The sequence below is a fragment of the Cupressus sempervirens genome, chromosome 2 (assembly GCF_028749045.1).
Source record: "Cupressus sempervirens isolate cs-2001-9-10 chromosome 2, ASM2874904v1, whole genome shotgun sequence".
Lineage (NCBI taxonomy): Eukaryota > Viridiplantae > Streptophyta > Pinopsida > Cupressales > Cupressaceae > Cupressus > Cupressus sempervirens.
The window spans coordinates 651,435,782-651,463,085 of NC_143119.1; the positions used below are offsets into that span (position 1 = coordinate 651,435,782).

At 36.1% G+C, this 27,304-nt stretch overlaps 1 protein-coding gene across 1 annotated transcript in view; it reads left to right on the plus strand.

Moving 5' to 3' along the window:
* The first annotated feature begins 10,430 nt into the window (after positions 1–10,430).
* LOC149575057 (alpha/beta-Hydrolases superfamily protein) overlaps positions 10,431–27,304 on the plus strand; it is a 159,083-nt gene continuing 142,209 nt past the window's right edge. Inside the window, exon 1 of the mRNA XM_089814924.1 lies at positions 10,431–10,703. Coding sequence (XP_089671050.1) covers positions 10,566–10,703 — 138 coding nt within the window. The 5' untranslated portion in view covers positions 10,431–10,565. The remainder of the gene's footprint in view (positions 10,704–27,304) is intronic.

The following is a 27,304-nucleotide window of genomic DNA, read 5'->3' on the forward strand; positions in this document are numbered from 1 at the left end:
TAAAAAATATATTAAAATACCCCTTATGTCTCCCTTTAGTACACATCCCCATAAAATAAATATTAAAGTAACACTTTAATATTTTACAATTAAATTAGACGTTACTTTAATAAAACTTTAGGCATTAAAATGTATTAGCAATCGGACTCTGAATAATGCGAGTGATAGCTCATTGAAAAGCTCTCACCGAGGAGTATCAAATCCAATCACCAAAATTGACGTGCACTGTGTCTTGCCGACTTACTAAAAATAGTAAGTATGCCTAAAATTGAGTAAATCAACTTCATTTTGGCCGAAACTGGAAATGACTAGGCCAAAACACTCCAAGATCCCATTAAACTCTTCGTTAGCCCTCGGGACCATGTAGAACAAGGCTAACGCACACACACTTGGTCAACTGCTAAAATGGGGACATTATAGTCCGCCCTCCTTGGAATTGCTTGTCCTCAAGAAATCTCAGTCCAACCTGCTGAATAACCTGCTCACTCTCCCATGTAGAATCTTCCTCAGGTAGGTCTCTCTATCTGACCAAATACTCCTTCACTATCCTGTTTCTAAGCTTCCTCTCTCTAGTGTCCATAATAGCCTTGGGTACTAACACAAGCTTCCCCTCTTCATCCAAAGGGCGTAAATCTACAGAAGGCACTACATTCTGACCAATGGCTTTCTTAAGCCTAGACACATGAAACACATTGTGCACTTGATTGCCCTCTAGAAGCTCAAGCTCATAGGCGACTTTGCCCACTTTGCGAATCACCCTGTAGGGACCATAAAATCTAAGTTTCAACTTTTCATCTCCACTCTTCTTGAGCGATGACTATCTATATGGTTGTAGCCTCAAGTAAACCATATCCCCTACCTCGAAGCTACGCTCTATTCGATGCTGATCAACATACAATTTTTGTTGATTCTAGGCTTGTTGTATATTCTCTTTGAGTACTTTAAGGATGTCCTAACTATCCTACAATAAGTTTTTGGCTTTGGGCACTCTACTATCCCCCAAAACTAAATCCATGAAGCTAGGTGCTTCATAACCATAGAGTGCCATGAAAGGAGTCATCTTGATGGACATATGATAAGTGGTGTTATAACAATACTCTCCCATATGCAACCATCTGATCCAAGCCTTTTGTTGTGCAATTACATAGTTCCTCAAATATCCTTCCACCCATTTATTCACAATCTTTGTTTGCCCATTTGTTTGTGGATGATAACTAGTGCTAGGTGTAAGATCTGTACCACACAACTTAAACAACTCTTGCCAAAAAAAACTCATAAACTTACTATCCCGGTCACTGACAATGAATCTGGGCAACCCATGTAACCTGAATATCTCTCTAAAGAAAAGATCTGCCAGCTGTGCTGCTGTGTAAGTGGACGGAATAGCAAAGAAGTGAGCAAACTTTGTCAAGAGGTCCACCACCACATAGATGCAATCCCTTCCCTGCACTCATGGTAAACCAGTGATGAAGTCCATCGAAATACTTTCCCATTTCCTATCAGGAATGGGCAAGGGCAGTAATAAACCTGCAGGAAATGTGTGCTCTCCCTTATTTTGTTGACAAACCACACACTCCCTGACATACCTCTGAACATCATCCTTGAGCCCTTTCCATGAAAACCACTCTCGAATCTGCCTGTAGGTCTTGAAGACCCCCGGATGTCCAGCTGTGGGTGCATCATGAAATGCCTTCAGTATTGCCTCTCTCAAATGTGATGACGGAATCAAATAAACCCTATCCTGAACTCTGATCAATCCATCTATCACCTCATAGTGATCATCCTGTATGGTACCTGAAATCAATCCAGAAGCCCAAGCATCTCCGACATACTCTGCTATAATTTGATCTCTCCAATCTCTTGAAATCTCTGCCAGAGCACATAAGTGAGGTCTTCGAGATAAGGCATCAACCACCACATTTTTCTTACCTTTGACAAACTCTATGTCAAAGTCATAAGCCTGCAATTTAGTCACCCATTTTTGTTGCCGGTCATTAAGATCATGTTGGCTCATGAAGTATTTAATATTGTTGTGATGAGTCTTGATCACAAAACATCCACCTACCAAATATGATCGAAATTTGGCCAATGCATGCATTATGGCCAACATCTCCCGGTCATAGACAAAATAACTCTTCTCAACTCCCCGGAGCTTCCTACTCTCGAATGCAATGGGATGCTTCTCTTGCATCAATACTACTCCAATCCCATCACCTGATGCATCACAATGAAGCTCAAAAAGCTTCGTGAAATTCGGTAGAGCTAGAACTGGACATGAAGACATTACCTGCTTGAAATGCTCAAAACACCTCTGTGCTACCCCTGTCCACACAAAGGCTCCTTTCCTGGTAAGATTTGTCAAGGGTGTAGCAATATGTGAGAATCCATTAACAAACCTCCTCTAAAAACTACATAAACCATAGAATCCCTTAAGCTATGTAAGGTTTGTGGGAGTAGGCCACTCTATAATAGCTCTAATCTTTTCGGGATCAACCCGAATGCCATTTGCACTAATGATATGCCCAAGGTAAAGGAGCTCAATCATGCCAAACTCACATTTAGATTCCTTGGAATACAATGACTCCCTCTCCAGAATAGATAACACCTCCTCCAGATGATGTAAGTGCTCCTCCCTGGTCTTATTGAAGACCAAGATGTCATCAAAGAAGATCAAGACAAATCTCCTCAGCTGCTTCCTGAATACCTGGTTCATACAACTTTGAAATGTAGCAGGTGCATTGGTTAGACCAAATGGCATAACGATGAACTCAAAGTGGCCATAGTGACATTGGAAGGCTGTATTCTCAATGTCCTTTTCTCTCATCCTGATCTGATGGTATCCGGATCACAAATCAATTTTGGTGAAGAAGCATGCCCCATGCAACTCATCAATCAACTCATCAATCTTAGGAATGGGGTACCTATTTTTAATTGTTTTCTTATTCAATGCCCTATAATCGATGCACATGCGCATCATCCCATCCTTCTTCTTTACCAATACTACTGCTGAAGCAAAGGGGCTCTTACTGGGCCTGATATGCCCCATCTCCAAAAAATCCTTAATCGCCTTCTCTATCTCATCCTTGTGTTTCTTAGGATGACAATAGGGAGTAATCATAACTGGTTTGGCTCCCTCCTCGAGCTCAATAACATGTTCCATCCCTTTGTCAGGAGGAACCCCATGAGGAATATCGCTAAATACTTTAGCGTGTCTATCAAGTATCTTCTGGATATTTGGTGGATGACTCTTTTCTTGTGGTTCTGGTGAAGTTGGCATAATGTAGCACTCTGCCGCCCACTCTATGTCATCACGACGAAAAAGTCTCTACATTCTCCTCAAGGACACTACTCTGCAACCTCCATCTGAAAGTCCTCTAAGTACCACAGTTCTGCCCTCATGCTGGAATCTCATCTCCAATTTCACTAGGTTGAGTGTGAACTACACTAGTGAAGCCATCCATGTCATGCCGAGGATGACATCATAATCTCCCATGTCCACAACATAGAACTCATCCTTCAACTCGTAGCCATCTCCAAACCTGATGTGAAGATTAGATATCTTTCGAGTGCATAATAATTTATCACTGTTAGCCACCATGACTCTAAACCCATCATGCTCCTCTGTCTATAACCCTCTCCTGGCTACCAACTGTGCATCTATGAAGTTATGTGTAGCCCCAGTGTCAATAAGAGATATCACTTTCTGCCCCTGGATAGTACCCCTGACCTTAAATGTGATTACCTTTTGGGCCCCTGTCAAGCGTGCCAACGATCTATCATCCTTAGGAATGCTGCTCTCCTCTATAGTGTTACCCTCATCTGAATCAAAGTGCTGATCGTCCCCCTCTAACTCTGAATCTTCAGCTAAAAAATACTCCATTTGATTTGCCTTAGCCTTGAGAGAACGTTTATGAGATAAGTCCCAAGGCTCTCTACAATGGAAGCATAGCTTCTTCGTTCGAAGTTCATTCAAGGTTCCATTGTCTAGTCCTTTTGATCCTTCTTTGGGTTTGCTATACTCTTTTTGAAACGGTTTTTTGTCTTTGTCCTTGCGGTAGGAAGAATCTGTTGAATGGTTTTTTCCTTTGTATACGGAAGGGGCTAAATCTCATGCCTTTTTAGTTGCTTCAGCTAAGGTGAGTGGATCATGTCCCTTCACCCAACCTCGTAATGGATCAGCAAGACCATCACAAAATAACACCACCAATCTCCTAGGAGAGATATCAATAACAAGTACAGACAAGCGCTGAAACTCGACAATGTAAGCATCCACAGAACCTGACTATTTTAACTGTGCTAGTTCCTTGAAATGTAACTCGGGATCCCTAGTGTCAAATCTCTCAATCAATGTTTCGGTAAATTCCTCATAGGATGTAATTTGATTATGCCCCAAAGTCACCATGCCATGATGCTACCATTCATGTGCAATGCCATCCAAGTGCATAGCTGCATACTTGATAGCCTCCTCCTTAGGCATAGGATTTAGCTGCAAGTATGTATCTACCTTCTGCACCCAAGCTTGTGCAGTCATCTTCCCTGAAGCATCATAATAAGGTAAGGAAAGTTTTCCAACTTTCTTTCTCAGCTCAAAGTTTTGATTCCTCCCTCCTGCTCTAGGCATGTGTCTCATCCTCAAGTCCATATAATCTCTGAGGGAAATATCCACCTGAAACTCTGATCCACTAGCCTCCCAGTCCCTCCTGAACTGATCTTGTAACTCAATAATCTGTGGTTCGTTTACTGGTTGAACCGGATCTCTGAGTGGGAAGGTGGGTAGAAGAGGTCTCAAGCTCGCAGTCCGCGCTGGGCGTGCAATGTGTCTAAAGTTATCAGCCTCATTCCCATTGTTGCTGTGTCCATTATTACCATTAATGTTATTCTCAGGACCATTGTTGTTGCTTTGGCCTCCATGGTTATTGTTTCCCCCATTGTTATTGTTTCCCTCATTGTTATTATTTTTGTTGTTGGCATCACCTGGATTAATATTGACACCCATCTGTCTAGCCATGAGCTGCAACATCATGTCCATTCGCCTATTCTGCTCCTGCTGCATACACTGCCCCTGCTCTAATGTATCTAGTAATTGTCTGAACATTACATCACTCTGATCTGGACTGGCATTCCCGCCTCTGCCTAATCCTGTATTCCTGTCATCTCAATCACCCATATTGTTGTCCTGATCAAAGAAAATCTCCTCTGTGTCTGTATGGCTGGATTCAATGTCCCCTTGCACAGATGTACTAGGCTATTTTCTTTGCAAGTTTGAAATCCTATTTTGTCTTGCTCTGGTATCGTGGAAATTATAAGGCCCCTGTGGCATGCTCAAACATAAATGCTTAGCCTGTGTTTTTTTAATTTTTGATTTTAGTGTTTTGACATTTCGTCAAACACTTTTCCCTCTATCCAATTGTTCCAAATTCCCTATAAGACCTCCATAGGATGGCAGGACTTATAGCTCTGATACCACTGTAATGGACACCCCTGGATGTCCCAAAAAACTAAACCAATTTGCTGAAAAGAATTTTGTCAAATAGTTTGTATTCAACCTCTTATTTCTCCGTTTAATGTTTTAAACCCCTTATAACTCTGGAAATCAAACGTTTATTTGTTTGTTGTGTTTTGTGCATGGAACTTGGTATCATACAACATAAACAAGAAAGAAACTACAATAATATGCAAAGTGGAAATGAACTGCTGCTAATAAAATGTCATTTTCAGAATTCATAAAACCAAATACATGGCAGATTTATCAACTCACTAATTACTTCAGCAGTATTGACATAATACTCTAGCCCATGCTTTCAAACTTGCTGCTACAGTGCTTTGTCCTTCAATTAGTCCACTACCTTCGTAATATCATTCCCTCAAAGCGGCATAAGCATCGGAAAAGTAGTGAAGAAGATATGAGCAAAATACCAAATCTGCCTGTAGTTGGAAATGCAACTAAATTGCCTGATAATGAAGCCAATAACAAAGAATTCCAAAGGCCAAACCCCAAGGGAATGATGTCTAGAATGTTACAAGAGAGGATAGACGTCCTCAAATGCCAAGAACGGAGCTGCAACTCACACACCAATTTCTTCTCATATTCAACCTGGCTAATGAAGCCACAAATGCTTCCTTTTATTCTATTTCCAAGGGTCCGCTCAACTCATATGGGCAATGTGGGATAAAAGATGTGTAGTATATAAAACATATATTAAAATACCCCTTATGTCTCCCTTTAGTACACATCCCCATAAAATAAATATTAAAGTAACACTTTAATATTTTACAATTAAATTAGACGTTACTTTAATAAAACTTCAGGTATTAAAATGTATTAGCAATCGGACTCCGAATAATGCAAGTGATAGCTCATCGGGAAGCTCTCACCGAGGAGTATCAAATCCAATCACCAAAATTGACCTATAGTGTGTCCTACCGACTTACTAAAAATAGTAAGTATGCCTGAGACTGAGTAAATCAACTTCGTTTTGGCCCAAACTGGAAATGACTAGGCCAAAACACTCCAGGATCCCATTAAACCCTTCGTTAGCCCTCGGGACCATGTAGAACAAGGCTAACGCACACACACTTGGTCAACTGCTAAAATGGGGACATTACACAATTCTAGCCTTTATATGATCTAGTCGATCCATCTTGCTCAATCTCTAATGTGAATGCAACCTCACATTCTAAGTCAATTTGTCTTAAGGTGGCAGCGGCTGATTTTTGGTGGCAACGGCTGATTTTTGCTAACAGACTTTCTTGCATTTTTCAACACCTTTGAGCTCTGAGAATATTTTTTTTAGAGAAAATCCTTTATCCCACATTCCTTATCATTGTCTTTGACAATGAATATGTGGTCCAAGTAGGAAGTAGGCCTATGTATATACTCCTTTTCCCTTTGTGAAAGTGGATTCAATGTCTTTGACAACGAATATGTGGTCCAATCATATTCTCCCAATAGAGGACCTCAAGAATGATTTACTTAGAGATGGTTTTGTGGATGGACTAGAAATCATTGAACCATAGTTAATCTCACACTCCGTTGTTGTCCTCTTTAACAAAACTTTTGTGAAAAAATGCATGAGACAAAAAGCAACAAGTAGAAATGGGAGGTCAAGGTAGTGGTGCTCAAAGACTAGTCTCCTACTAGTTCTTAGTTGACACACTCCAAGAGAGACATCATCTCCCTTGGTGGGAAATGAATCTTCTCTATAGTTATGTTAGGGAAGTACAAACTCTAATGGGTGGTGCATTTCAATGCACCCTTTGGTGACTCTGGCCTTCATTGTTGTTTAGCTCATTCATTGTTTCTTTCTAGTACAAGTGCTTTATTGTGTTGTTGATATGCTTTCTCTTCCAATTCACCATTTTGTGTCTTCTAATCATATCTTCTCTTGAGTGGTTCAAGCCTGTTTGGAAACTCTTTTTCACAAGGTTCTCATTTTGTATTTTTTTTTTGGTCTTTTAGTGGAAAGCGTGCTACCTCCATGGTAGCAATTTTCTAAAAATAATTTTAAAAATAATAATAACTACTTAACTAAACTTCTTAACTTGAAAATAATTATTAATTCTTATTTAATTGTTGTACATTCAAAAAACATAATTATAACTTAATTTAGAATTGTTATTTTTAGCACAATATTATATAAAAATGATTATTTTTAGCACAATATTATAGAAAAATATAATTAATAATGTTAGCCAAATATAATACACAACTTGATTTTAAAATCAATTCATATAATTTGTGCAACTTAATTTATATTTTTTATTTAACAATTAAGTAAATCTTTTAATTCTTCAATTAGACTTTTAATTAAATAAGGTATTTAAATAATTTATTACACTTAAATATTCTAACATTTAATATTTCAATAATCATAAGATTTAATTATTCTTAAATCATAATAAATTCATAATAAATTCATTTTAAACCAAGCTATAAACATACAATAAAACTCACATGATTGAACCACATAAAAATAACACAAAAGACTATTATTGTCAAGGTTAGATTCATGCATTCATGTCACTTTGATGATTTCAAATAGGTAGTTAATCATATAATTTTTCGTATTGTTGGGCAATGATGGATTAGGATAGGATTTAGTATGTATATTATCTCCCCTATTATAATTGAGATATTGTGATAGGGCATGCTCATCCTAACAATTCAAGAAAGTTGGTGTCTGGTACCCGCAAACTTGCGTAAAAGATGAGTATGTACAAATATATATCTATTTAATAGACAATGACAATAAATAATGCATAATGTAGATCCCAAATCATAGGTGACTGCGACTCCCTTTGTCAACCACATCAGATTTGTCGAGCATAAATGCAAAACAAACACGCACAACATACACATGCAAATATAGGGTAATTAAACCATAGTGATAATTAAATAACAACACAACTTATACATAATCCTCATGAAAATAACCAACACACAAATGAAAAGTGGTTTAAAAGATTCTAAAATCAACATTGAAAAGTAAACTATCACAGGGGTGTTATAGTACATGTGTGTGTATATATTTTAGTTGATAGGCTATTCGTAGAAGTTTTGCTCCCTGCAAAATAATTTTGTCGTTTGAAATTTTGTAGCCCCTCTTATTGTCTTTTTTTTCCCTTTTTCTCCACCGACTTAGATTTGAAGTGAATGATATAATTAATAGAGATTTTATAGTTAAACATCGTTAAAATATATTTTTGTAGTTGATATCTTAAATTATAAGGAACATTTATAACACTTCAGTAATTATATTCCAATGACATCTATACATTTACTACTAGCTTCTTGTTTTAATGTTGTTCAATGCCCTTTCTTAATGAGATTTGATTTACAAATTCTTTGCACGTTTTATTAATGTTTGCATGACTCTTTAATGTTTAACGATTCTAGTGGTTAGAGCTTTCAAAATGCTTTTGTAAATATATCCTCAATGTGCAATAGTACTCTACCACTACAACTCCATGGAAAAGATTTTAAAATTTTCTTCTCTGAGAGTTTCCTCTAGATTGTTGAATGACATTTGAGTTATTGCAATTATTTTGAATTCCCTTCTAACAACATACAAATTTAGAGATTGCTATCAATAAATGTGAATCTAAGGGAATGATTTTCTTTTTGGTGCACTTAAGTTTGGAGCCTTTGTGTTAATCTCGTTCCCACCATGGTCTCATAGATTATTTGTTTATTTCATCCACTTGTTAAACTCCCCTCTTGTTTATTATTATTTATTTGAAATGATTCTTTTTTTATTATTTTATTTCATTCCTTACAATAATGGCACATAATTTAGGCAACATAAAATTAAAATATTTTAGTTGATACATATTTTTTTAAAATGCATTTCTAATAATAGATGTTAGCATGCCTTTTTATAAGAAAATAATAGGAAAAAGATTAAAAGGGAAAAAAAGTAGTTGGCCTATATGTGATCAGGGTTCAATATTTCAAGGGGGGCTGATCCAACTTAATTTACCTTGAAAACATATGATATTTTTTTTTATAATATTTATCTCACTCAAAAAAATAGTTATATTTATGTATCATTTTGTAGCATATATTGTATTACTCATCTTATTAGAAAAAATAAAATATATTTATATACTTTAAAAATATTTAGTAATATAAAATGATAATTTTTATAATTAAATATATGATGAGTTTATTTCATGTCAATATAAAATTCTAAAAAAATAATTTAGGTTTCTTAAGAGTAATGGAATTCAATAGAAGTAGTTATGCACACTAGTCATTTTTCTTTATTATATGATTAAAAATAGATATATCTATGTAATATTATTAAAGAATTTTAGAGGTGATCCGATTTTCATGTAAGAGAGGTCTACTATTCAATTCATATGTAACTTGTTAATGGAAAGCAAGTCATAGGGGTTGACCCTTAATTATTTTTCAATTTGTTAAGATTTTTTTAGCTTAGAGGTTAATTATTTCGAAGGATTTTTAAAAATAAATTTTGTTACCAAGAAGAATAGCTTTTAAGTGATTTTCTCATTAAAACTTTTATTTTAATACTTATTTCTCAAATAAAATTTAGGTTCAAAACATTATACTTGTAAATGTTTCATATTAATAATCTAATAATCCTATTTTCCCTATGCCTCCTTATGTGAAGCATATTCTTCATGTTGCATTCAAGCTACTAATTTTAATTCTCTCCTTTAGCCAATCTATTGTACCCATGAAAAAAGGCATCTAAAAATTTGTCCACTAACTCACACAATATTGGAAAAATAAGTTAACAAATTTTAAAAATAAAAAATAAAAAAAATTAATAAAAACTTAAATTTCGATACTTAGGTCTTTATATTCAAAATAAATATACAATTATATATATACACTCTTTCCATCCAATCTGAACTATATCCTATATAAATGGTACTAAAATCCTGTCCATGAGATCACCAGATATTCCAAAATAACGGATAAAATTAAATAAAACAAATAAGGGAAGGCTTGCATTTCGGCACTTGGCAGCTTGACATTAAAAATGGGCATGCAATTACGAGCGAAAAAATAAGCGCAGGCTGCAACCTGAACAGCAATGGCCATAACAAAGTTGATATTTCCAGCATGTTCCTTCTCACTATCTGAAGTGAAGGGCAACAGAAGGGAATTCAAATGCATGTCCAATGCCAGAGAAGGAGGCGGCGGCCGCTATCGACCTGCTTTAATTCTTCCAGTTGAGTTTCTTTCTTAAAATTGAATTGCATTTCCTGTTTTTCAGAATTTTGAACCACAACCTGCTGAAATGTAACATAAATGTGAAGAGCGATAAAATTGCCGTCGGTTTAACTAATAAAACACGCGTCAATTGCAGGCTAGCAACTATTTTCTTTTCATAGTTTATAATCACAAATGCATATTCTTGGAATACCTTCTGTACCCTTTTTCTGGTTTACTGGACACCAAATACTTATCCTTAGAATGTTTTATAGTTGAAAAAGTGTCAGGAACAGTTGCTGGTGAACTTTGGTTCTGGAATTTTTCTTTCAACCGGAAAGCTTGTTGGGTGAAAAAATTGCTCATTCTTTTACAAGGAAGAAAGGCAATGATAAGTCCATTTAAGGTTGATGGCGTGTGTTGCCCCGTGCTATTATAAAATGGAACAACGATACCATTTGCTGCACATATTAATTATTTAACACATTAGAAATATATGCTTGTTGCAGATTCAACGAACTCACTATAAAGTAGCTGACTGACTTGACAAGACACTAGAACAACCGACAAAAAAGCTCGGTGATAATTGACAGCAAAGTGAACTAAACAAATTACTGATCTTTGTAGATAATGATTTGTTTGACATGTCTACAGTATGTTACATACACAGGCGGGATTGAATTATAACACACAGCCCTTAAGCAATAACAGAATCTTGATGGACTTATTTCATTGAAAGGATAATTGATAGCTTGAATTAATTACAATGGGGACAAAAGCTCCTAAAATAAACAATTACGAGACCTTTCGGTGACGAAAATGCTCGAGAACTACAAATAGAATAGAAAGTTACTAAAATAAATGATTGACACATACATTGAAAATGCTAACTAAACTAACTAAATAACTTAAAAGACTTAAATGACCATTATTAGCTAAATAACATATTATATTATAATTGGAGCAGCCAAGGGTAACCCTGGGCTGGCTGGGTTTGGGGGAGTGATAAGAAATCATTTTGCTCAATGAATGGCAGCGGTGGCACTTCCCTTGGGAACTCAAACTAAGCACCTTGCTGAGGCGATGGCCGCCCTTCAGGTCACCAAATTGGCTAAAGACATTGGTGATACTAGGCTTCGGCTGGAGGGATACTCTATGAATATAATCAAATGTCTTAAAGATTTGTGTAGTCCTTCATGGACTATAGAAAATATCATAAAGGAAATGAGAGACATACTTAGAACCATGGATGGAGTCCACATATCACATGTTTATAGGGAATCTGATATGGTTGCTGATTCGATTGCCAATGTAGCAGTGAAGAGTCACTCAAAGATGACGTGGCAGGGTGAAAGGAGTTTGCCTATGGACATCATGTCACATTGAGTAAAATATAATAAATGGTAAAGCAGGGTTCATTATTAATGAATATGAAAGTACCTAGAAAGGATTTGTTGGTGATCACGAGATGCCAGTTGGGGTGTAATGAGGGTCGAAATAATTATTTCACTTCAATTATGCATGTTTTTTGGGTGTTCTTTAGAGCTTGGACTTTTATTTTCATTCATCTGCTCATTTTCATTCACTTTCTTTTGGTTTTTGGTGCGAATTACCTGCTTTTTGATAGAGTTTTCAATTGGAAGAGAAGTATGGGTGGTCAGCGCAAAAGAAAGGAACCACCTAATTATCAAAAATGGAGAAATCACCCAAAGTTTGGAGTGTTCTTACAAAGAGGTGGCCTGACTACGTTCAAAGAGAAGCTTCATGGTGGCAAATTGGATGTCACGAAGTTGTTCCTGAAGAATTGGGATGAAAGCATGCTCAATGTGGGTGGTCAGAGTGTTAATGTGATTGAGGACCTTATTTCCAAAGTCATGGGCATTTCTATTATGTGAAGGAAATTTTATAGGGATTGTAAATTTTCTAATGTTGCTATTGAAGAATTCCCTAAGGAGCTGGGTGAGCGTGAAGCCCTTGTCAAACTTGAAGGGAAAACCTACTTTCAACCCAATTGCATTAAGAAGCTATGGAGGTCTGTTATTCGTGCCATTGTTTGCTATGTCACTTTGGACGACCATCTTTCTAGGGTTTTCTCATATCACTTTTCTCTTTTGAACCATTTTAGGCATGGTATTAAGATTTCAATTCCTTTTTATTTGTATTCTTCCCTGAATGCTAGTATTAATGGTCTGAGAGATAAAGAGCTCACTAACCCTCCTCTCCATGACGACCTGATATTTCTCATCAATGAGTATATTAAGGCTCACTCTATTGGAAAATTCATTGAGGAGAAAGGTGATGTGGGTGATGAGGAGGAGGGCTTTGAGGATTGTCAATGTTATTCTTACATTGAAGACAATGAGGGCATGCATCCAGAAGAAGAGGAGATTTCTAAATCTAAGGGAAAGGGTGTAATGACCCTGCTCAAATCTGATTGAAATCTTTTGATTTTTGGCCTTGGAAATTTTGTCAAACACTTCACATACAAGGGTCATATGACTGATATAACATTTCAGTTTGCTTTAATGACTCTTTCTTCAATTAGCATCAATGAGAATGCTTGCAAGAAGACTCAAAATTGACTAGACAATGACCTAATATGAATGTGTAACTTATTTTGACAATATTCAATGCATATATGTGACTGAAACTACTTGCAATATGCAGCTACAACAACTAGTAATTATGAATAACACTTTGGATGCAACCTAAGATGGCATTAATGCACTTACAGCCAAGTGGCATTAATACGAAAACTTGGTATGCAAAATTATAACATTATTTATGCCAAAAAGAGAACCTACAACCAATTGACATTTTGTCAAACAATTGGCATGCAAACTAATAAGCTGATCATGAATGATAAAAAACATATTCAATTATAACTATATCAGACCAGCAACTTATGTCTCCCTTATTGCACATTTAATGTCAACTACAATGCTAGTATGAAATGGCCAAGACTCTTGGCATTACAACATATGCAAACTATGTAATTTTCTGAGTACAAATGCAGCCTTAGTATGAAATCTAAAATGCAATATATATGCAACAATTGACTTGAAAAACTTGGTACACAAATTGTAGAAGAGCTGGAGACTTGGTTGTAACACTTGTTGATGATGAAGACCCCTCCAAATGAAGAAATCGACTCCCTTAAAGTGTCGCCCCTATTCTTGCCTAGAAATACTTTAGATAAATAAATTTAGACTCTAGGCTCCTCAAATTGGTCCTTGAAATGATTGTCTCGGCGATAGCAATTGAATGCAACAATACCCAAAACCATAGGATGCTTCAGTGATGAGCTATGAACCAAAATGTCTTGCCAATGGTGCCCTTTCTATAGTATATCAGACCACTGAAATTATTTACCAGAAACCTGATAGCTACTCCAAAATACGCCAAAACAATTGCCAAGCTCTCTCAAGATGAATGCTCAAATACCTATAAAGAAGCAATACCCGAATGAGGCCATACAAGCAAAAATCTGAATATGATATGCAATATGCAAAATTGTCCTCCATTAAAATCTGAAAAAGACTGGTATCTATAACAGCAATGTGCAATAAATGAAATCGACCCAATGATGAAATTCCAAAGCTCCAAAATGCCTCCAAAATCTGCAATAGATTTCCTTAAATCGATACCACCAAAATTTGGCCAAGGGCCATAAAATTTTGCTTTCAAGTACAAGTAGAAAGTCTAAAGCAACTTCCTCAACTTTGCAATAATTCAAGTGATATTTCACACCCTCAAAATTGCTCACCAATTGAGAGTTTTCGTTCTCAATGGCCAAAGACAACTACAAAAAGCCTAGGCTCCACAACCATCAAACATAAACATCACCAATAACAAATCTGCCTGCTGAGAATGAAGCCCAGAATGCCTATTTATTATTTTTTCTCCACTTTCTCTAGAAACTTCTAGAACATTATTTTATTTATTAAGTGACTTTATAAAATATTTTATAATTCAAATCACTTTATTAAATTAATTAAATATAAAGTTACCTTTTAATATTTATTTATTTGATAACTTTATAAATAATTAACTTAATACCACTTATTTATTTAATTAAAATAATTAATTAGTCATCCTCATAAAATATTCATTATTTTGGACAACTTAATTAATTAAATTAATTAAATCAAATCACCTCCAAAACGGGGACATTACAGTCCGCCCCTCCTGAAATTGCTTGTCCCCAAGCAATCTTAGCAACAAGTAGCATTCTCCTCCACTTGAATTCCAAGTGAAGACCTATGTAATGTCCCAATCATCACCAAACAACTTTGATAGCACAAGCACAACCTGTTGAATCAACTAAACCCCAAAACTGCGATGATAAATTTGATGCGCCCATACTGTTGGAAAGCCACCTCCCATTGCTTCTCGTTGTGCCACTCTAATACCTCCCATCTCCAAAATGTAGCAAGTCCCCAAGTCCTGAATCAAATGGTAATCATCATGAGAGAACAAAGTAGAAAACTTGCCAAACTTGGAATCACCATCTGAGATCGGAAGTAAGTCACCAACCAACAAGTAGATAGCTGGTCTATCGTATGAAATAGGTAACCAATCCAAAGATGAGTTGTAGATGCCTTTATTACCCTCCAAGGACAACTCTTGGGCGGCTGGTCCACTAAGAGTGTAATCATTAATATCAACGTCCTCCTCAAAAGAGTGATCAACCTCATCACAAAATGCATCCTTCCCTTAAGCAAGGAGTCTTCTAATGTTATGTACTCCTTTTTGTCTTGCCAACTTGGAGAGATTGACTTTTTCCTTCATAACTTGAAAGCGTTGTCTTGCCTTAGCAGCCACTAACCTAGCCTGCTTGGCCTTGCTCATCCACTCATCATTCATCATTTCGGACATTCTAATCTCTTCAATGCCAAAGTACACAAAATCAGTCCTCTTGATATCTTCATGTCCTCCAATGGGTGTAGTGTTGCGATCAAGAAATGATATCATATCTTTGGCTTGTTCATGATCAAAAGCTTCCTTTTCATGAGAATGATAATGCACTAAGTTGCTGTCCTCAAACCAATCTGTTATGACATCATGCCATTGTAGAATGCCTTCTTCATTATGTGAAGAAAAAACACTAGTGGCTGCTCCACTAGGTAGAGGATCAAATTCCATATCCTCCCTTATATCTTGTGCCTCCAATAGACTTCCATATGAATCAACATTCATTGAACTACAATCTGATTCTTTATGATGCTAAGAAGAAGCAATGTTAAACTCACCTATTGAACCATCACAAAAAACCATATCTTCATGTGGATGCTCTAATAAAACTGATTGGTCTTCAAACACCTCTTGCTCTTCTTCATCCTTGAAGTCCTCCTGAAGTATTGTGTGCCCAACATCTTCCTCCAAGCTGGTTTGATTTTTGTCCTCCCTAGATTCAGCTATATGCTGGTCACCAATTGCTACAAACTACTTGTAGAGGTTTCTAGATACCTCACTTGTAGAGACCCCTTGTTCTTCCACCTTAGACTTCTTAGAAATGGAAGTCATATACCTTGCAATTTTGTCTATGGTTGCTGGTGAGAGCAATTCGGCCATCTTTCTTTGACTTTGTATTAGCTTCTCCAATTCTCCCATCAAGGCATTTAACTGCATTCGAGGAATAGCCATAATGTCTTCGTTCTTCACCCAACAAGATGGCAAGAGGCCGCTCTGATACCACTGTAATGACCCTGCTCAAATCTGATTGAAAACTTTTAATTTTTGGCCTTGAAAATTTTGTCAAACACTTCACATACAAGGGTCATATGACTGATATAACATTTCAGTTTGGTTTAATGACTCTTTCTTCAATTAGCATCAATGAGAATGCTTGCAAAAAGACTCAAAATTGAATAAACAATGACCTAACATGAATGTGCAACTTATTTTGACAATATTCAATGCATATATGTGACTGAAACTAATTGCAATATGCAACTACAACAACTAGTAATTATGACAAACACTTTGGATGCAACCTAAGATGACATTAATGCACTTACAGCCAAGTGGAATTAATACAAACACTTGGTATGCAAAATTATAACATTATTTATGCCAAAAAGAGAACCTACAGCCAATTGACATTTTGTCAAACAATTGCCATGCAAACTAATATGCCGATCATGAATGATAAAAAACATATTCAGTTACAACTATATCAGACCAGTAACTTATGTCTCCCTTATTGCACATATAATGTCAACTACAATACTAGTATGAAATGGCCAAGACTCTTGGCATTACAACATATGCAAACTATGTAATTTTCTGAGTACAAATGCAGCCTTAGTATTAAATCTAAAATGCAATATATATGCAAAAATTGACTTGAGAAACCTGGTACACAAATTGTAGAAGAGCTGGAGACTTGATTGTAACACTTGTTGATGATGAAGACCCCTCCAAATGAAGAAATTGACTCCCTTGAAGTGTCGCCCCTATTCTTGCATGGCAATACTTTAGATAAATAAATGCAGACTCTAGGCTCCTCGAATTGGTCCTTGAAATGATTGTCTCAACGATAGCAATTGAATGCAACAATACCTAGAACTATAGGATGCTTCAATGATGGGCTATGAACCAAAATGTCTTGCCAATGGTGCCCTTTCTGTAGTATATCAGACCACTGAAATTATTTACCAGCAACTTGATAACTACTCCAAAATATGCCAAAACAATTGCCAAGCTCTCCCAAGATGAATGCTTAAATACCCACAAAGAAACAATACCCGAATGAGGCCATACAAACAAAAATCTGAATATGATATGCAAAATTGTCCTCCATTAATATCTGAAAAAGACTGGTAACTATAACAACAATGTGCAATAAATGAAATCGACCCAATGATGAAATTCCAAAGCTCCAAAATGCCTCCAAAATCTGCAATAGATTTCCTCAAATCGATACCACCAAAATTTGGCCAAGGGCCATAAAATTTTGTTTTCAAGTACAAGTAGAAAGTCTGAAACGACTTCCTCAACTTTGCAATAATTCAAGTGATATTTCACACCCTCAAAATTGCTCACCAATTGAGAGTTTTCGTTCTCAATGGCCAAAGACAATTACAGAAAACCTAGGCTCCACAACCATCAAACATCAACATCAACAATAACAAATTTGCCTGCCGAGAATGAAGCCCAAGATGCCTATTTATTCTTTTTCTCCACTTTCTCCAGAAACTTCTAGAACATTAATTAATTTATTAAGTGACTTTATAAAATATTTTATAATTCAAGTCACTTTATTAAATTAATTAAATATAAAGTTACCTTCTAATATTTATTTATATGATAACTTTATAAATAATTAACTTAAGACCACTTATTTATATAATTAAAATAACTAATTAGTCATCCTCATAAAATATTCATTATTTTGGACAACTTAATTAATTAAATTAATTAAATCAAATTACCTCCAAAACTTGTCCCCAAGCAATCTTAGCAACAAGTACCATTCTCCTCCACTTGGATTCCAAGTGAAGACCTGTGTAATGTCCCAATCATCACCAAACGCTCTAGTAGCACAAGCACAACCTGTTGAATCAACGCAACCCCAAAATTGTGATGATAAATCTGATGCGCCCATACTATTGGAAAGCCACCTCCCATTCCTTTCCGTTGTGCCACTCTGATACCTTTCATCTCCAAAATGTAGCAAGTCCCCAAGTCCTGAATCAAATGGTAATCATCATGAGAGAACAAAGTAGAAAACCTGCCAAACTTAGAATCACCATCTGAGATCGGAAGTAAGTCACCAACCAACAAGTAGATAGCTGGCCTATCGTATGAAATAGGTAACCAATCCAAAGATGAGTTGTAGATGCCTTCATAACCCTCCAAGGACAACTCTTGGGTGGCTGGTCCACTAAGAGTGTAATCATTATTATCAATGTCCTCCTCAAAAGAGTGATCAACCTCATCACAAAATGCATCCTTCCCTTGAGCAAGGAGTCTTTTAATGTTATCTACTCCTTTTTGTCTTGCCAAGTTGGAGAGATTGACTTTTTCTTTCATAACTTGAAGGTGTTGTCTTGCCTTAGCAGCCACTAACCTAACTTGCTTGGCCTTCCTCATCCACTCATCATTCATCACTTTGGACCTTCTAATCTCTTCAATGCCAAAGTACACAAAATCAGTCCTCTTGATATCTTCATGTTCTCCAATGGGTGTAGTGCTGTGATCAAGAAATGATATCGTATCTTTGGCTTGTTCATGATCAGAAGCTTCCTATTCATGAGAAAGATAATGCACTAAGTTGCTGTCCTCAAACCAATCTGTTATTACATCATGCCATTATAGAATGCCGCCTTCATTATGTGAAGGAAAAACACTAGTGGCTGCTCCACTAGGTAGAGGATCAAATTCCATATCCTCCCTTATATCTTGTGCCTGCAATAGACTTCCATATGAATCAACATTCATTGAACTACAATCTGATTCTTTATGATGATAAGAAGAAGCAATGTTAAACTCACCTATTGAACCATCACAAAAAACCATATCTTCATGTGGATGCTCTAATAAAACTAATTGGTCTTCAAACACCTCTTGCTCTTCTTCATCTTTGAAGTCCTCCTGAAGTATTGTGTGCCCAACATCTTCCTCCAAGCTGGTCTGATTTTTGTCCTCCCTAGATTCGGCTATATGCTAGTCACCAACTGCTGCAAACTACTTGTAGAGGTTTCTAGATACCTCACTTGTAGAGACCTCTTGTTCTTCCACCTTAGACTTCTTATAAATGGAAGTCATATAACTTGCAATTTTGTCTATGGTTGCTGGTGAGAGCGATTCGGCCATCTTTTTTTGACTTTGTATAAGCTTCTCCAATTCTCCCATCAAGGCATTTAACTGCATCCTAGAAATAGCCATAATGTCTTCGTTCTTCACCCAACAGGATGGCAAGAGACCGCTCTGATACAACTGTAATGACCCTGCTCAAATCTGATTGAAAATTTTTAATTTTTGGCCTTTGAAATTTTGTCAAACACTTCACATACAAGGGTTAAATGACTGATATAATATTTCAGTTTGCTTTAATGACTCGTTCTTCAATTAGCATCAATGATAATGCTTGCAAGAAGACTCAAAATTGACTAAACAATGACCTAACATGAATGTGCAACTTATTTTGACAATATTCAATGCATATATGTGACTGAAACTATTTGCAATATGCAGCTACAACAACTAGTAATTATGACAAACACTTTGGATGCAACCTAAGATGGCATTAATGCACTTATAGCCAAGTGGCATTAAGACAAACACTTGGTATGCAAAATTATAACATTATTTATGCCAAAAAGAGAACCTACAACCAATTAACATTTTGTCAAACAATTGGCATGCAAACTAATAAGCTGATCATGAATGATAAAAAACATATTCAATTACAACTATATCAGACCAACAACTTATGTCTCGCATATTGTACATATAATGTCAACTACAATGCTAGTATGAAATGGCCAAGACTCTTAGCATTACAACATATGCAAACCATGCAATTTTCTGAGTACAAATGCAACCTTAGTATGAAATCTAAAATGCAATATATATGCAACAATTGACTTGAGAAACCTAGTACACAAATTGTAGAAGAGTTGGAGACTTGATTGTAACACTTGTTGATGATGAAGACCGCACCAAATGAAGAAATCAACTCCCTTGAAGTGTCACCCCTATTCTTGCTTGGCAATACTTTAGATAAATAAATGTAGACTCTAGGCTCCTCGCATTGGTCCTTGAAATGATTGTCTTGGCGATAGTAATTGAATGCAACAATACCGAGAACCACAACATGCTTCAATGATGAGCTATGAACCAAAATGTCTTGCCATTGGTGTCCTTCTGTAGTATATCAGACCACTGAAATTATTTACAAGCAACCTGAGAGCTACTCCAAAATACGCGAAAACAATTGCCAAGCTCTCCCAAGATGAATGCCCAAGTACCTACAAAGAAACAATACCCGAATGAGGCCATACAAGGAAAAATTTGAATATGATATGCAAAATTGTCCTCCATTAAAATTTGAAAAAGATTGGTAACTATAACAGCAATGTGCAATAAATGAAATTGACCCAATGATGAAATTCCAAAGCTCCAAAATGCCTCCAAAATCTGCAATAGATTTCCTCAAATCGATACTACCAAAATTTGGCCAAGGGCCATAAAATTTTGCTTTCAAGTACAAGTAGAAAGTTTGAAGCAACTTCCTCAACTTTGCAATAATTCAAGTGATATTTCACACCCTCAAAATTGCTCACCAATTGAGAGTTCTCGTTCTCAATGGCCAAAGACAACTGCAGAAACCCTAGGCTCCACAACCATCAAAGATCAACATCAACAACAACAAATTTACCTACCGAGAATGAAGCCCGGGATGCCTACTTATTATTTTTTCTCCACTTTCTCCAGAAACTTCTATAACATTATTTTATTTCTGAAGTGACTTTATAAAATATTTTATAATTCAAGTCACTTTATTAAATTAATTAAATATAAAGTTACCTTTTAATATTTATTTATTTGTTAACTTTATAAATAATTAACTTAATACTACTTATTTATTTAATTAAAATAATTAATTAGCCATTCTCATAAAATATTCATTATTTTGGACAACTTAATTAATTAAATTAATTAAATCAAATTATTTCCAAAATGGGGACATTACAAAAGGGAAGGGTCCAACTTGAAAAACCCCTACAATTCTGTTAAAAAAGAGAAGAAAATCACCTCGACTATGAAGCAGGTCAAGAAGGATATTTCCTCTGATGAGGAATATGTGGACTAGGAAGATGATATGGAAATTGATGAAGAAGATGAAGTGGGTTCTAGCACAAAGAAAAATGGGAAAAAGTATAAGAAGAAAAAAGGTAAAGGGATTCTTGCTAGAAAGAAAACCCAGGTGACAAAGAAACAAATTAAAGTTGTCATTTCCTCTGACGACTATGATGATGATGATTTTGAGATGGACACAGACGCTAAAGATGTGGGAAATATCAAGAGATTTCAACTCCCTAGCAAAAGGCAGAAGCAGCAGAGAAGTGAGAGTGATAAGATGGGCTCGAATATTCCTCGGAATTTCCAGTATCAACATGGGGTTCACTCCCCTCCTAGTGATGAAGATAAATAGGACATGAATGCTTCTCCTGTTATGCAAGATCAACCTCCTACTGTTGAGTCCCCTGCCCCCCCTTCCTCCATCTAGATCTCATTCTCTTCCTAGAGGCAGGAAGATTGTTTGGAATAACATGGCTCTGAAATCTGCGAGGCTTGGTATTGCAAGAGAAAAAATTGATCTTATGGTTAAGGAAGTGGAGCCGGGTAAGGCTGACCTTAGTGAACTAATTGACCCCTTGATGTTGATTCTAAGTGGCTCCAGTAAAGAGGTGGACATGAATGTTCTTTACAATGTTTGTACTAGCGCTTTGGACAACTTTAGGTCCATCAAATGGCTGGTTCATGAGATTAATGACATCAAAGAGAGGGCGATGGCCCTGGAGGGAAAAGCTAATTATCAAAAGGAAATCGTTGCTAACAAGGAGAGCCCTGGTATGGGATCTTTAATAGACATGGTGGCTTCCTACAGGCTGGAGGCTAAAGTTATGGAGCTGGATAACAAGGAAAACAGTTATGAGGACTCCTTGAAAAACATTGTTAATCAAAGTTATAATATTCTTAAGGCTTCTAACCAGCACATCAAGATTCTCATTAGCAATTTGGAGAACTCTCCTGGTGAGAAGGCCATCGTCAAAGTCCCTAAGGAGCTTGGTGGCCCTAGTGATAGTAAAGAGGGTCCATGGAAGAGGACCAGATCAAATACTAGACAGATGGTAGCTGCTCCTTCAAATGAGGTTCTACAAATCAAAGAAGTTGTTGGTCAGATGGACTAGCTGGAAATTCAGGCTGCAAAGCTTCTTAAGAACACGGGTTAATGTCCCTTATGGTCTCTCTAGTGCTGGTTGTGTTTTCTATTTCTTGCTGTTATTGTTAGCTATACTTTAGTTGTTGTCTTTTGTCTTTTCGTGGCTGGCCTTTGTTCGGTGGCCAGTCTTGTTTGGTTTTGTCTCTGTTAGTTGCCATGGACTTAATGTCTTAATCTTTTGTGTCTATGTATAGGGTTTTAGGGGCCCTTCAAAACCTATTTTCTTAATAAAAAACATATTATATTATAATACCCTCTCTTAATGGTCCTTGTACTAACTACTTTACAAAATACTTGTAGATATTTGGTCATGAATGCATAAAAGGTTGACTCCTATTTACAATGTTATGCAACATGAACTTGCTATTGAGGCCCTCCCTAGTTGGACTTTTGATCAACCAATTGCTTTCTACTATGAGATTAAAGGTAGGTTCCATTGATTATTCAGAGACTGCAAATCCCTTTCAGCCTTTTTCAATTATTTTGACCAGCAGTGTTTAGCGCTTTACCTCTGGGAGACTTCGCAGCTCTATGACCACACTTTACAACTCATGTTTCCTCAGAGCCAAGCCTCAGATCTTCTCATCACCGCCTTTTTCTTGTCCATGTCACCCTCCAGGAGCATGAAGTGGCCACTTGCTACACCCGTTTTTGGGCATATCAGATCTATTAGACCTCGTCGTGGATTCACCAGATAGTAGCACCCTATCTCTAGTGTTACTTAGAGATGGGCCCAGACCCCTAGTCGCCTTGGGCCTTATCCTTTGGTGCTGGATTTCTTTTTACTGAGAAAGGATATCTAGTCCTTCTCTCATTTGTTGTTCTTCTCTTTCTTTGCTTTCTTGTTCGCTCTTTCTCGGACACCATTTGGTGCTCTTGCTGGGTTGCTTTTCATTCATGTTGTAATCTTCCAGTCCCTTGGACTCTTTGTTGATTTGTTGTTGGACATTAATATCATTATCTTATCTACAAAGCTTTTGTACATGACCAAGTGCTAGAACTATTGTGGTAAAATAATGAATGTGTTATTAAACTAAGATCATAAATGATTTATATATACAAGTATATACAAGAATGTTTCTATAACGAACAAAGAGAGAAATAGAAACATTTTGAAGAGAGAAAGAGAAAGTTTCCACAATGAATAGAGTGAGAATACAGAAACATAGAAGAAGAATGGCCATTACAAATAGTAGTAAATCTACAAAAGAGAGAGAAACAAAATTAGAGAGATTTCATCTTAATACCCTTCCTTAATGGTCAATCTAACTTCAAAACAAAAAATTTGCAGGGGAACCCACTTTCTATGTTATGCAATAATGGTTTGTGGTAGGACGAGTTTTAGTACCCAGAACAAGTGCCTCAAGGTGATGGTACTCGAAGATTGTGGTAGCATTGATTGTGGTAGGACGAGTGTTATACCCAGAACAAGTGCCTCAAGGTGATGGTACTCGAAGATTGTCATCGTTCTATACTTCTAGGTGTAGTAGTTCTTTCCGTTGAATCGCTGATTGCCTTCTAAGAGAAGATTGGTGAGAGATGCCATGACACGTTTTTTATGCAAAAAACGTGAATATCTGAAAAGGTATGAACTTTGAGGTAGATTGATGGAAGATCCAAAACAAATGAAAGGACACCTAGAAGAGAGCTCAAAAAATTTAGAAAGAATATGAAATAATATTCTAAATCCGCTGGCTCATGCACCCTGACCCAGTTGAGATTTGCATAAAACCACCACGAATGTCCAATTTGTTTTCAAAAATGACACAGAAAAAGAGAGTTTCGAAAGAAACCCTAGTCATTTTGGAAAAACCAAAAAAATAACAGATTTGATTGTAAAAATGGTGGAAAATAGAACTTCTTCTGGCCGGAAATCAATGATAGAGGGTTGTAAAAAACCTAGACGCCGCCCTTTGTAGATGTGTAGAAAAAAATAGTTCGAAAATGCCCAAAAAAGGACACAACTTTGCAGAAAAGGGGCTCACAAAAATGGTCTAATGCAGGCCCAAAAACACCAAAAAGCCAGTCGTGTTTTAGAAGAAGCTGGTTGCATGGGTAGGGGAAAGGCAGATGATGCACGAGTTCTAGGAGAAAAGCCCTAGAGAAAAAAAAAAAATACAAAAACCCTAGATGGATTTCTAAAAAAAAATCCTTGCAAACAAATCTTTTTACACACCAGGCAAAGGATATTGAATATCTTAAGAGTCTAAAAATTTCATGAAGAAATTAAAGATTTTCAAAACCTACTTCGAAAAACAAGTTAGAAAATTTCAATAATTTAAATAATGAATGTGTTATTAAACATAAATCATAAATGATCTATATATACAAGTATACACAAGAATGTTTCTATAACGAATAAAGAGAGGGAAATAGAAACATTCTGAAGAGAGAAAAAGTTTCCATAATGAACAGAGAGAGAATAGGAAACATAGAAGAGTGACCATTAGAAATAGAAGTAAATCTACAGAAGAGAGAGACAAAATTAGAGAGATTTTACTCTAATAAGAACAAGTTGAGTTCCTTCTAGTATGATGTTGGGTAACCAAGCCTTCGCTCCTGTTATCTAGAGAGTGAGATCAACTTCTCTTAAAGAAATTTGACTTTTGTTGATAAAAATTTGGCAAAGCATATTGAAAACATGATTGTGCTAAAAATCATCAAAATAAATTGTTGCAAAACACCACCATGATTTTGTGGAAAAGTCATCAAACCCTTGATGCAAACTGGAGATCACACATGATTTTGTGAAAGATCATCAAGAACTCTGGTATGACAATGTTTGCCGTAGAAAGCTTAGGCGCAATCCAATTACTTTGCAAGAAACCACAATTTGTCCAAGACCAAAAGACACAATTTTGTGAAAAGAAGTTAAAAACCTTCGTTTTGAGGAAAAAACAGTGAAACTCCACAATTTACAATAAACCATGAAAAAACTGGAAATCCATGACAAAGAAAAACACAAGTTTTGGAAAAAATTAAGTAAAATCCTTTACATCAGAAAAATGAAAAATCACAATTTTTGAGGAAAAACATGCAAAAATCTCCATTGGTCATGAAAGCCATTGTCATGTGGTATTGCAGCATTGCAAATACCTGTCAGCATGAATTAAGAAACACTTTCTTTACACCAGAAACAAGACCAACAATTTTTGCTGAAAAAATCACTGAAAAGCCTCACAGATCTAAAAATAAAGCTTCGTCTAGATCATCCAATTTCATTTGAGCAATTCATTGTTTTGAGCTTGAATTTGATCTGCATTCAAGGACAGAAACCCTTGGCTGCTCACACTTAGAAGTTAGGACAAAAACCCTTGCCCCTTGCATGGGCAATTCCATATAATTAGATAGATAGATAAAATTTTAACGTCCACGAGGCTAAAAATAGCCTATGGGACAGAAAATTTTTGGACCATTTCTTATTAATGACACACTCAATTAGAGTTTGTTTTGCATCATTTCAGCATTGGCATTAGCAGTTACAGTATTGCAAGCAATTAGCTGGTTGCTGATTTTCAGGGTTGCTATTTTTCCAGGAAACCCTAGATAGCCATTTTTAGGGTTATTGGAGCTGGGAAACATTACTATTTCCCTCAGTGCCATTGAGGAGAGGGATTTTAATAATTTCAAAAGCTGTGTCTAGTTTGGAGGCTGATTGTCCATATTTATTGCAGATTTATTGTCTAGCTTTGGTGTGCTACACTTCTAGGATGAGATTTTACAGTTTGATGGTCAATTCACACTCCTCTACTGTCATAAACACATGCTACATGCCCCTTCAAGATCATTGGTTGCTGATTCCATCATCTCAATATGGAGCAACCAGTATTTGACAACCTCAAACCTCTTTCCTGCTTCCATACATCTTTTGTTTGCTGCTCTGCAGGTCTGTATAGATTCAGACAGGTTTATAATAGTACAGGGACAACCATACAAATCACAATCATTGTCAAAATTTTATAAATTGTGAATCATCTATTCGAGGCAGTTTGTGAATGATATCTGGCTTCTATTTCTGAGGTTTTATATTCAGTTCAATGTAACATCAATGTAAAATATCATTTGGCTAGGTTACAAACTTCTATCCTCCTGATTACCAGTAATATCTGATCTGAGTGTTATCATTCACTGGGAAGTTTCAAAAGTTTTTCATCAAATACTGTTTATATCAGCATTACTAATAGTTTGAATTTTGTTTCTGTTTTGAAGTTCAGAAAAGTACAAAGGAATTTGATAAAATACATAAATCCACATTAGGGATACTGGATACCATAGAGGTGTGTTAATTTTTCAAGCTTTCTTTATGATATTACTCCACAAATTGTTTCATGAATATCTTTGACTTAACTTTTAGAAACAGGTTTTAAATATTAGCGAATAGATTCAAATGCAAAAGTTTGATTAGAATGACTTGATAAAGTTTGTTTTTAAAGTGTTTCCAATGGTTTCCAATGTTGTATAGTTGTCTTTTAAGCAGGCTCTTATATGGGTTCTCCTCCTTGTTGCTTCATATAATTACAGGTTCCTTCATATATGTGTAGATTTGAAGTGAGAGATACCCCTCAAATGATTTGCCTATAACCTAGTTATTCCATTCCACAAAGTATTTGTACAAAATACGAGTACTCCAAGATTTCAAAATTCTTTCCTTCAGTAGAAACCTT